The 12,233-nt window shown below is 42.3% G+C and overlaps 1 protein-coding gene across 1 annotated transcript in view; it reads right to left on the bottom strand.

The window, feature by feature from the left end:
• LOC122810237 (dual specificity protein phosphatase 22-A-like) overlaps positions 1 to 12,233 on the bottom strand; it is a 1,755,472-nt gene that overhangs the window by 698,222 nt on the left and 1,045,017 nt on the right. Inside the window, exon 5 of the mRNA XM_044081759.1 lies at positions 10,773 to 10,847. Coding sequence (XP_043937694.1) covers positions 10,773 to 10,847 — 75 coding nt within the window. The remainder of the gene's footprint in view (positions 1 to 10,772; positions 10,848 to 12,233) is intronic.

Genomic DNA, 12,233 nt, shown 5'->3' with positions numbered 1-12,233 from the left:
GGCCAGTGCCTACTGAACCTGGGTGGCTGCACTTGCAAGAAATCTTCTACAGTTTGCATAGATTTAGCTTTGTCTTCCATTTTCTTTAAAACCTCTTCTGCCTTATTACCAGAGTATCATGCTGCAAAGGGTCATCCAACAATTTAGCTTTAACATGATCAGACAGATTTTGCTCCTTGAGCCAGGCATGCCTTCTAATCACAGATCCAGTAATGGCGGCCCTACAAGAGGCCTCCAAGGAATCAAAACCACATTGCAAAGTATGCTTTCCAACCTGTTCTGCTGAATGGAATAAATCCTGTAGCTCTATTTTCCACACAATCAGAAATCAACATCATTTTCTGTTTCAGTAAGCCCATAACATACTGTTGATATTTAAGCATATGAAACTGGCAGTTTAAAGCCCTGATTGCCAAGGTTGCAGACGTATAAACCTTCTTAGCCCATCTATTCAGTGCCCTGGAATCTCTATCAGAAGGGGTAGGGTTTTTGGCTGTAGAAGCCTTAACACCCTTGGGACCCTGAGAAATAGTCTCAGGATCAGCAGCAGGATTTTTGAAAATAAATTTGTGGGAGTCAGGAACCCTGTAATATCTGTCTGGCTTACTAGGAGCCGGAGGCAGGGAATCAGGAGCCATGTTTGATTCCGAGAACACATCATCAACAATGTCTAATACAGGAGGTATTGCCAAAGGCCTATGCTGAGAAAGAAGGAAATCCCTAAGCCTCTTTTTTGATTCAGAGAAGTCCTGACTCTACCAGTGAAAATGTTCCCTTAAAGTATGCAAAGTCTCTCCAAAAGAATAATCCTCAGGAGGAGATGCAGATGGGATGGATTCCTCTGCATCAGAATCCTCATAGGGTGGAACAGAAAATTCCTGATCAGAAGAGGAATCAGAAGAAATGGAAACCTGATCTGAAGATTCATAATCGGCGCCTTGCCTAGGCCTCTTAGCAGGGGGGGGGGGGGTTGGGAACCCCTGATCAAGGTAATTAAATCCTCAGCCATTTTGATCATTTGTTTTTTTAGGCATAGGGGCCTGAGCACGTAGGTCATGCGTCAGTTTTTTAGACATAGAAGTTGTTTTTGACCTTGTTTTTGTTGCTGGCATCAGTTTAATATAAAAATGTTGAGGCCTGAAAACAACCTCAAAAGCCGGTGCCTGCTCAGCGGCTCCGGACACATCCATGGGAGAGACATTCGTGGGTTCAATACTCTGAGAATCTCGTGGCATACCGGACTCCGAATGGGTCTCAGTAGAGGACTGCAACTCAAAAGTAGCGGGTATCAGGGGCTGCGAAAGCTTCTCACTGAGTACCAGCGAACCGGCGACTGGCTTAGGAGAAACTTTGTCGTCGGTTTTGGACCTCGACAGTCTGTCTCTGTCTTTTTCCTTGCGTTTTTTGTGAACTCCGGTAGTTGGATTGCTTACAGACGACATTTCAGGACAGTTAAATCTTGAACCAAAATATTTAGAAGCAAAAATATACCGACGCTTAATAGTGCTTTGGTTAAATCTAGCACAAAACCGACAGCAAGGCACGTCGTGATCAGGGCCTAGGCAAGGAATACAGTATAAATGAAAATCCTAATGAGGTATTTGGTTCCCACAAGTAATAAAATTATTAACTTTTACTGACATCAGTAAGGAGCAAGAAAAAGTTTCCCCAATGGGGTACTTATCTTTAGTTTGAAGACTTCGGTTCTGAAACTCGAATACGAAAATTTCAGGAGTCGGACGACCGGCACTTACGAACTGCTTCTGCTTCGGGCACCACGCGGCAAGGAGGACTGAATAAAATGGCGTTGGCTGCATGTTTTATACCCCTGATGACCTGATGTCATGGAAGAGGAGACAGCAACCAAAGCAGGACCCAAGACGTTGTTATTCAGGCTGATTGAGGGCAACCTGCCAGCAGATTACCCAAATGTAATGACTACAACAGTGAAACACGAAGAACATCAACACTAAGCTTAAAGTCAACCCTCAAAAGCCACAAAGGAGAATACTCTTCAGTGACATTAAAGCTCTGAAGGACTTGGTGCCCAAACTTGTCTTTTAGTGAGCTCAGCTTGAGCTGCCTGACAAAAAAACTAGGAGTCTGGTTCTGGACTTATCTGGAAAAAGTAGTAAGGGAGGGGATTGTCTTACTCTGCATGTTTAACCTCCACAGTGACTCACCTGAAAGAGAGAAAGGATCCTAGTTGTATAGAAAACTCTAGGCTAATTTTTATTTTACTCTCTGAAAGCAATATCCTAGCTAGGATATTAGCAGGATGGTTGCAGAAGCTTGTCTCAAATGCCGTAAAATGATCCAGCAAAGTTCTGGCAAAGAAGTAAAGGTAGTCTTGTTGCTCCCTTTTTATAACAAGCAGCAGCAGCTGTGTAGTGCATATAATATGCCCTCAGACACATTATAAAGTAATTTTAACATGGCCCTTAACTCTAATATGAGACTTTCTCTGGGATTCTTTACAAAGCTATGTGACAATTAAATCTTTTCTAGCCTGGTATAACATCTTACACCACAAAGCATTTGTCTAGCTACTCACCACTTGCAGATACTTTCATTCAGCTGGGAGGATACTCACAGCAATGCCTTCTATCCCCCTTCTTTTGATACTGGCAGTGCAGACTAAGTATGTACATCAAACAAAATCATGTGGACTGGGGTATTCTATGGCTGGCTCCTGGTTTGCTGGTGAGAATGCACTTTGGCTGTTGGATGCCCAGATATCCTTCATGCTATTTTTCATATGTTCCCTTTACTTGATAACATTTCAGGTTTATGTAGCAATACAGATTAAACTGTTTTTCCTTTCAACAAAGACATACATTTCATTAGCCCAAAAGGTGTTGAATATGGGTCTCAAATGGGGCAAGCACCACACTTATTTAGGATTAATTAGGGCTCATGTTTTGGTGAGTTAGTATAATTAAATGTAGGGCCTTTCCTACCTGATTTCAAAAACAAATCAATGAAAGTCATTACACTTACCCTTCTTAGAAAGATATGTGCAATCAAGGTGTATCATCTTCACAGACATCTGTTTATTAGCAGGCATTTCCCTAGCTTAGGCGAGATAAAGTACTCAAGTTTCAAAAGTCGTTACTCAACTCTGTCTCAGGGAATTACACCCCCGACTATCTTACAGTAAAATGACATGTTTATCAAGGTGGCTTGAATTTCCTGACTTTTCACACTACACTAAGACAGCAGCTGCCTTCCAGTTCCTGCAGGCTAGTACAATACCTCATACCATATGTGTTCTGTCAGAGAAATACTAGTTATTCTCACATCTACCACCATTGTCAGGTTAAAGGAAAACAAGATGGCACTGGAATCTGGGTTAACATTAAAATACGTGGAATTATGGCTAGAAAAGTTTACAGGTTGGAAACTCAGTGCTAGAACATAAAGGAATAAGGATCAGACTACAGCTCAGGTGAGCGGAGTTTCATTAGAGGGTCAAGTACTTGATTGTGCTAGCAGTGGAGAATAGCTGTGCCCATTCTAGAGAAGGAAGGGTGGACTAGAGACCCAAACTGTCACACAATCCCTCAGAGGAGGAAGGGCTGTGAAGTAAAAAGCACCCTGGTGACTGGCGATTGGCCCACTAAGCCACCAATCGGTGGCAGCCTTCAACAGTAAGTGTACAGAAGCAGCAGTCACAAGGGGGATGGTGTAGCAGGTCCCTGTGGAGTTGAGGGTAACTTGCCCTTTCCCCCCATGCAGTGTGTCGGGTTAGGATTAAAGAAAATCACCCACAGTTGCCAGGATGCCACTAAGGGCCCAAGCAGCCCTAACAGATGCCTTTATGATGGATCTAAAGACAGCTTTCACCCCATATAGTAATGTGGTATAGCCCCTCAGACAGAGGACCAAATGGGCTGAGTCTGATTAGGACTGTCTTAATGATTAGAAGGCATGGGAGCAAAAAAGGAAAAAAAAACAGTCTGTAAGCCAAAGAGGCGGAGACTGTCTACAGAACTGTATCCACAGTAACCCAAAATAACAAGTGGACCCCATCTGTCAGTATTGGCCAGAGGGGTTAGAGAGGCAATTAATATTTGGTCAGATTATTACAAAGACCCTGATCATTCTGTTATTCTCTTTATGAAATACAAGCAACAAGATGTAGAATTTTTATCCTGATGGCGGGAATATTTAAAGATGAAGTGAGTGGAATAGGAGGTTGCACTATCTTGTTTATTATTTCTGGAACTGATTAAACAGCAATGAGCTCCAAACTCCTCTCTAGCTAGCTTTTCTTACCAATTTTCTGAGCCATTGACCTGCTTTATTTCCCCATTCACTGATTCTAAATCCTAGCTATCGGGTTTTATAGGTCCTCATGTAGATAAACCAGTCTATAACATACAGGCTAAGAAAAGTATTGCAGTTCTATTTTTTTTTTTGGAAAAAAGTTTCTGATGACATCTTTGAAGACTTCACTTTGTTATGCTGCCGAACCAAAGAAGATGCTGGAAGCTACTTTGAAAGCTTATATTTCTTTTTTGTTGGGAGAATAATTGGCAAATTCTAGCTTCAATATCGCTGCTTGGTACACAGTGACACTCAGATTATATGTACGTGCTTTACATACGTTGTATTTTAACATATACATATTTTTAGCATGCTACCTTTTCTTGTTCATAGGTTCATACTAGGCTATCTGCCCTAGGGCATTTATACGCCTAGCCAGAGTGTGTTTGGCTTTCGCCACCCATTTTAAATTAATTTTGCTATGCCCTTTTTCGAGGTTAGTATACTGTGCCTCTGTCTAACAGTGACACAGAAGTGATACCCGGGGTAAACCTACGATCCCCCATCCACTCATCAAGATTCCTCTTGAAGAGAGTCAATGAGGGACTCTGCCTAACCTGGACTGGGATTTTATTCCAGAGTGAAGGGAGCCTCTGGGTTATGAATCTGTCCCTCCAGCATGTCCTATTTATTTCAGTGCTGAGGTTCAAGTCTCTTGAGTGTGTAGCTCGATGGGATTTGGATTTTCTGAGGTGCAGCATGTCCATTAATTCCGGGTTGGACATGGCTTTATACGTCAGGTGCAGATCGCCTCTGAGCAGGCGGTATGCCACTGAGTAGAGCTGGAGTTTCTTTAATCGGGCAGCATATGGCATCTGTTTGAGCCCTTTGATCCTCTTGGTGAGGTACTTTTGGGGTCTTTCCAGTTGCTGCAGGTGTCTGGTAAGGTACATCCCAAAAGGGGCATTGTACTCAATTATGGGCCTGATGAGGGATGAGTAAAGAGGCACGATGACCTTCCCTCATCTAGATGTGAATCCCTTCATGATTAGGTGGGCTATATAAAACATTTTTCTAACCACTTTGGCCAAGTGGTTGTCAAATGAGAGATTGCTATCAACTTGGGTCCCTAATTACTTCTTCTTTACTTAATGGATTACCACCTATGTGGTAATTTGTGGGCACTTTGTTTTTGCCAAAGGGGATGACTACAGACTTTTTGGTGTTTAGCTTGAGGCCATGGCTCTGGCACCAGTTGTCTGTTTCTATGAGGCCCTTTTGGAGGATGCTTGTGTCGGCTGGACAGTCAATTATAGCGCCCAGTTTGCAGTCATCTGCGAACTTGGTCAGCCACAGTCCTTCCGTGTTGGCCTGTACCTCTGAGAAATATATACCGAACAGGAGAGGTCCCAGGACTGAGCCTTGTGGGACGCCACTTGTAACTGGTTTGGAGTCTGACATGGCTCCAGCAATTCTAACCATGTGGGTTCTGTCCTTGAGCCAGTTTGCAACCAATCTAGTGATATAGGGGTTTATATTTAAGCTGGCGAGCTTATCTATAATGCCCGAGTGGGGTATTGTATCAAAGGCTTTTGCGAGGTCCAGGTAGGCTGTGTGGACCACCTTCCCCTCGTCAATGGCCTTGGTGACTGTTTCAAGGAAATCAACCAGGTTTAAGAGGCAGGATCTGCCCTTAACAAAGCCGAACTGGGCAGGATCCAGTGTCTGTAGGTCCCCAATATTTTTTTTTATGAGGTCCATGATGATCCTTTGTATAGCTTTGCAGACCAAGCTAGTCAGGCTTATGGGGCGATAGTTTCCAGGATCCGCTGAGGCACCACCTTTGTGGAGAGGGACCACTGTTGCTGTACGCCACTCTTTGGGTACATATCCTGTGGTAAGGCTGAGATTGAACAGTAGTTTTATGTTTGGGTTTAGCTCTTCTTGGAGTTCATGTAGGACGCAGCTCGGGACACTGTCTGGTCCCACTGATGCTGTGTTTTTTGCTTTGGAGAGGGCGGCTCTTACCTGAGCATCTGAGATGTCAAGAGGGCAGCACTCTGCTGGGATAGATATTTGCCCTTTTGGCGGGGGGGGGGGGGGAGAAGTTTGCGCTGAACCTGTCAGCTAGGATGTTGGCAATGTCTGTGGGTTCAGTGTATTTTTTGTCATTTTGGACTAATTCTGAGCATATCTGGGAATTCCCACCCAGGTTCCTAACATAACTAAAGAAAGCCTTGTGATTATCCTTGGTGTCCTGTGCAATTTTTCTCTTGAAGCTGGTCTTAGACGATTTTATGAGTGCCCGTAGATTTTTGCTAACACTGATCAGAGATGCCTTCCCTTTTTGGGATTTTGCTCCATCATGTAGTAGCTTCCTCATTCTATTGTATAGTTTATGTCTGGGGTCCACCAGACAGGACGTCTGCCTTTGGAGGATTGGGTCTTGGTTTTATTTGGGATTGCATGATCCATGCATTCCTGAAGGTGTTCATAGAATGCGTTTATAAAGGATTCTGCGGTCTGGGCCGTATATTTTACAGGCCCGGGGGCTTTGAAGGATTCCACCTCGGTTTTGAGGAGTGTGAAATTTGCTTTAGAGAAGTTTTTCACTGTGGTTTTCTGGGCAGGGGGTGGGGTCGGGATGTGAATATCCAGTGAGATTAGTTTATGGTCTGATCTTACCAGTGAGGGATACACTTCTGGTCTGGAGCATAGAGTCCCCATGTTGGTGATGATCAGGTCCAGTACGTTTTCCCCTCTTGTGGGAGTGGTAACAAGTTGTTCCATAGCATTTGAGTTTATAAATTCTAGGAACCTTTGAACTAGGGTGTTGGAGCTAGAGTAATGCTCCCAGTCTATGTTTGGGTAGTTGAAGTCGCCCAATATAATGGTGTTTGGAGAGATCTTCATATTTTCCAATGTTTTCATGAAGGCCGAGTGGGGTTCCTGGGTTTGGGAGGGTGGTCTGTAGCAGGCTATAAACTGGAAGGCAGTTTTACCCACTGTTAGTTGCACATGGATAGTCTCTGATGCTTCGTGCTGTGCCACCAACCTGGAAGTGTGGGTATCTTTGACAAATATTGATACTCCCCCTCCTTTTCTGGTTCGGTCCAAGTTTTGGGGCCGAAAAGCATGGTATGAGGTATAACCTGGTAGTGCTGGGGTGCTCTCGGCAGCCTTGAACCAGGTTTCTGTTACTGCACAGATATCGATGTTCTCCATGCTAAGGAGAGTTTCATGTGCATGCATCTTGAGGTTTAGACTTCTGGCGTTGAGTAGCATTACTCTTAGTTTCTTATCCCTTGTGATACCTATGTAGATGGATTTGTCTTTTGAGCATTGCCTAAAAAAGGCACTATGGGGGTAGCAAGAGCCTTTGCCAATATCCGAAAGCCCGGGGGTGACAGGTGCAAGATGTACCTAGCGAAGCATCATGGCCTGTCGAGCATGTCATCCCAGGCTGACAGGCATTTAATCCCCTTTGAATGACACCAATACTTAAGCCAATTGTTGAAATTGATCATCTTGTCTTCATATTGTGGCATCATTCTTGGTGAGGGTAAGATGCTACTCAAGGTCAGGGTCATACCGGCCTGGGCCACATGCTCAGAGAGCTCCTCTATGTCTCTTTTCATGTAGTCCAGGGAGGTACGTCTCAGGTCATTCACACCAGCATGGACAAAGACTGAGTCATATTTGTACTTGCCTTGGAGTGACCTGTGTGCTTGTGTTATGTGGCGGATCCTAGCGCCCGACAGGCAGCTCACCGTGACCTTCTCCTTGTTCAGCCTGGTGAGCGGGGCGTCAGTGTGCCTGATGATAGAGTCACCTATTACAAGTGTATCAGGTGTGTTGTTTAGCCTTAAGGGCTGTGACTGTTTGGCACACTGGCTTTGTGAGCTGTGTGTTGCACGTGTTTTGTTTTGGGGTAGCGGTTGCTTGGGTGTCTGCTTTGGAGGTCTCTGCTGCTTAGGCAGATTTTTATTTAGAGCCTCCGAGTATGCTTTTGTGTGTTTATGTGTTTGGTTTGCTGTCGTGGTAGGTCTATGTGAGACTGGAATTGTAGTGAGTGCAGTTTCCTTCTCCTCCTGACAGGTTTCGCCAGTACTGAGTTGAGAGAGCTTAGCCTCCAGTTTGGCTGTATGGTTGCATCTCTCACATGTGTTGGAATTTGTTGGGAGGAGGAGAGGGTTGTCTGTGTACATGAGACAGTTGTAACATTGCCTCAAGATTCCCAGATTCACCAGCTGGACCTTCGAGGAGAATGACAACTGACCTTTGGACATGCTAGAATAGTATTGGGAATTCCTTTATAATTGAAAAAAAAAGGCCAATGGGAACAAGGTACTCAAGGGGAGTTTGTGAGGGTGTAGTGCTTTTAATTTTTTAGTGCTGACTTATATAATTGCTTTAGTGAGCAAGTGCCAGGTAACTTAAATGCAATGTGTTACAGGTAACTTAAATGCAAAAATGACAAACAGTAACTTTCTTTCAAGTGAAACAAGGCAATAAGCACAGTAAGCAATGCAGATGTCACTAGGGATCCACAGAAGCGCTGAAAAGCCGCGTTTTAGGCGGAATTAGCGTTTCAGGGAAATAACAAGCAAACAAGCATACAAACAAAGCTAGATTCAGCAGGCCTGGATCTAGTCTATGCTACAGCAAACAAGGTGTACCAATTCCAGTAAGAAACAGTTCAAATATGCAGGCACTATAAGCCTTTAACCAGAAATTCCCAGATCAGAAGGGCAGAGTCCAGACTCTCCTCCCACAAGAGTGCAGACCACAAACCTTCTTAATGTAAAATAACTGGCCTGAAGCCCAAGTGCTTAAACCAGCACTAATACACTTTTAGAATAACAGACACTGAGCCCTCAATCAGCAGTTCCCAACTTAGAAGGATGTAAGCTACCTGTCCTGCCACCACAGTGCAGGCCACAAACCTTCCTAATGTAAAACAACTGGTCTGAGCCCAAGTGCTTAATCCAAAAGACTTATAATGATAGCTACACTTTAATCAAGTTACTACCGAGCAGTAATAAATACAATTGAATACTTTAAAGAATGCCTGGATTACTGCTCAAGTTATACAAACAAAACTAGATTCAGCAGGCCTGGATCTAGTCTATGCTACAGCAAACAAGGTGTACCAATTTAGTAAGAAGCAGTACAAATATGCAGGCACTATAAACCTTTAACCAGAAATTCCAAGCTCAGAATAGAGTCCAGCCTCTCCTCACACAAGAGTGCAGACCACGAACCCTCTTAATGTAAAATAACTGGCCTGAAGCCCAAGTGCTTAAACCAGAATTAATACACTTTTAGGATAACAAACACTGAGCCCTCAATCAGCAGTTCCCAACTTAGAAGGATGTAAGCTACCTGTACTGCCACTACAGTGCAGAGCACAAACCTTCTTAATGTAAAACAACTGCACTGAAGCCCAAGTGCTTAAACTAAAAGGCTTTGAGTGAGTTACACCAAGCAGTAATAAATACAATTGAGTATTTTAAGATGACGCAAAAGGAAAATAAAGTAGGAAGAAACACAAATACAGTAAAAGCAGATAACATTTTTTTTTTTTTTTTTTTGAGTGAGCAAATGAGATGGGCACAGGAGGAGTATCCAAGTGCAAATTTACAAGAGGGGCGGGCAGTTTCAAAGCCACCAAGATTAACACCAAGACAAAAACAGGGAGAGTGGGTGGGGACCTACTGAAAAAACAGTCAACTTCTAGCTAGATATTGCTCAATGCAACACAATCAAATTACTTTAAAAAGTGCAGATAAAAGTTACTTAGCTACACTTATGCGTTCAATTGATAACATGCAGGTCTTAACCACCCAAAGCTCACAGTTTAAACAGAAGATAATTCACTGTACCACTTGTATAAGACAGAAACTGAATAACAATGAAGGAAACTACCACCCCCACCTATCACTGGCTATGCAGGATTTAACAAGCCTTTACTGAAAATACCACATGCACTACTGAAAAAACAGTCAACTTCTAGCTAGATATTGCTCAATGCAACACAAACAAATTACTTTAAAAAGTGCAGATAAAAGTTACTTAGCTACACTTATGCGTTCAATTGATATCATGCAGGTCTTAACCGGCCAATAGTATGTTGTTGTTCAATAAAGTTTACTTAACATAAATGAATACCATTTCTGCTAAAAAGATAACACTAAGTATTTTAAGAAAATAAAAAGGCTCAAAACTGTCAAGCTGTATACCACTTAATGTATTAACACATTGGTGTCCACAAATAACAGTATTTCTGCTTCTCAAGCAGTACTCTAATGCTTAAATGAAAAAAACATATCCAAAACAAAACAATTCAGCCCTTGTGTTTACTTGTGTGTGTGTGCAGTTGTGGATTTTACAATACTTTTAAAAAAGAAATAGCAATTCACTGGCTGGTCACGGGTTTACTTTTTCACATACTGTCACAATCTGCAAAGCCTCAGTCTTACTTCCCTTTTTCAGGGACTTACCAATGGACAAGACAACCTCCTCCATGCAACCGGCACTCATGGATAAACGTAATACACTCTTTGAAATGCTGTATGCTAATAAAAAAAAAAAAAAAAAAAGTAAGAAATGGACATGAACACACTTTGGACTTTAATCACCTTATACAGACTACAAAAAGGCAGACTGCAGTAACTGTAACAGTTTAATCATCAAAGGAAAATAAATCTACACACTTACTGAAGAAGAAAGTGATGTAACTGATTAAACTACTTCTATCCTTTTAACATTAGCTTTAGAGAGATGTTTCCCACCCAGTCTTCTTGAAAACTAGACTTAATATATAAATTACTTTTGTAAATCCAATACAAAGAAAACTGCATCATTTTTGTACCTGCTTTCAACATTCTCTGTGACAGCTGCATACAAGTCATTCTCAATTCATATTGAGATTAAGATGAAACATAAAATAAACAATATACATTATATGACTGAAACTAGTGTAAGTGCAAAAGCCACCAAGATCTAATGTTTATTGTGAATTTAAGAAAGCAAACTCAGAGGATACTGATGATTGCATATGGGGTCGCTCTAGGAGTAAGATGCAAATCAACAGCATCAATTGTAATAGATTCATAGGGAAGTATTAGGCTAGCTGCACGTGTGGGCCATTTTAAGCCTAGTCAATTTCTCTGTTTGTACTCAAAATAACCTATCCTATTTGGTACCAAATGGCCTTACCCATCCCATGATCATATTATATATTACACCTAATGAGAATAAATGGGATTATACCACAGATAATTGGAGGGGACCCATGCATGGGAAGAAGCAATTAGGAGCTGCCTCTGTCCATCAGTAGTACAGGGGACAATCCTAGGGTAAACTTTCTATTTCCTATCCATACATCTACGTTGCACCTGAATATGGACTGGGATGAACTATGTGCTATGTAGATAAGGAGTATGTTCAACAGTAGCAGCATCTTCTGCAAGATATACCTATCCCTCCAAATCATTCTGTTGATATTGCAGAAGAGGTTTAGGTCCCTAGACAGAGTATTTCTTGTTCAGTAAATCCATCAGTAATGGGTCAGAGGATGCCTTGTATGCAAGACATGCGTCACCTCTTAGCAGTCTGTATGATACCAAGTATGGTGACAGGGATTTCAGATGGTGCATGTAGGTCATATTGTTTTGCCTTTGCATCCTTTTAGTAACCCATCTCTGTCAGTGTTACAGTTGTTCCATGTATCTGGACAGATATATGCCAAAGTGGTTCATTATATTCAATGACTGACCTAATGAGGGCTGAAGGGGGACAATGACATCCCTAGATCTAGACACAGCCCCTTTCTGTACAAGCTGTGCAATACAGAAGGACATTCTTACAACAACAAACATATGTCGGTCAAATGTTAGGTCATTGTCCATATAAGCTTCTAAATTCCAAAACAATGGGACAACTCTTATCCACTCTTTTTT

Source organism: Protopterus annectens, chromosome 8.part1 (genome assembly GCF_019279795.1).
Source record: "Protopterus annectens isolate FY-2018-M chromosome 8.part1, PAN1.0, whole genome shotgun sequence".
Taxonomy (NCBI): Eukaryota; Metazoa; Chordata; order Ceratodontiformes; family Protopteridae; genus Protopterus; species Protopterus annectens.
The sequence above is the reverse complement of the archived record's forward strand: the minus strand, read 5'-3'. Positions and strand labels throughout refer to the sequence as shown.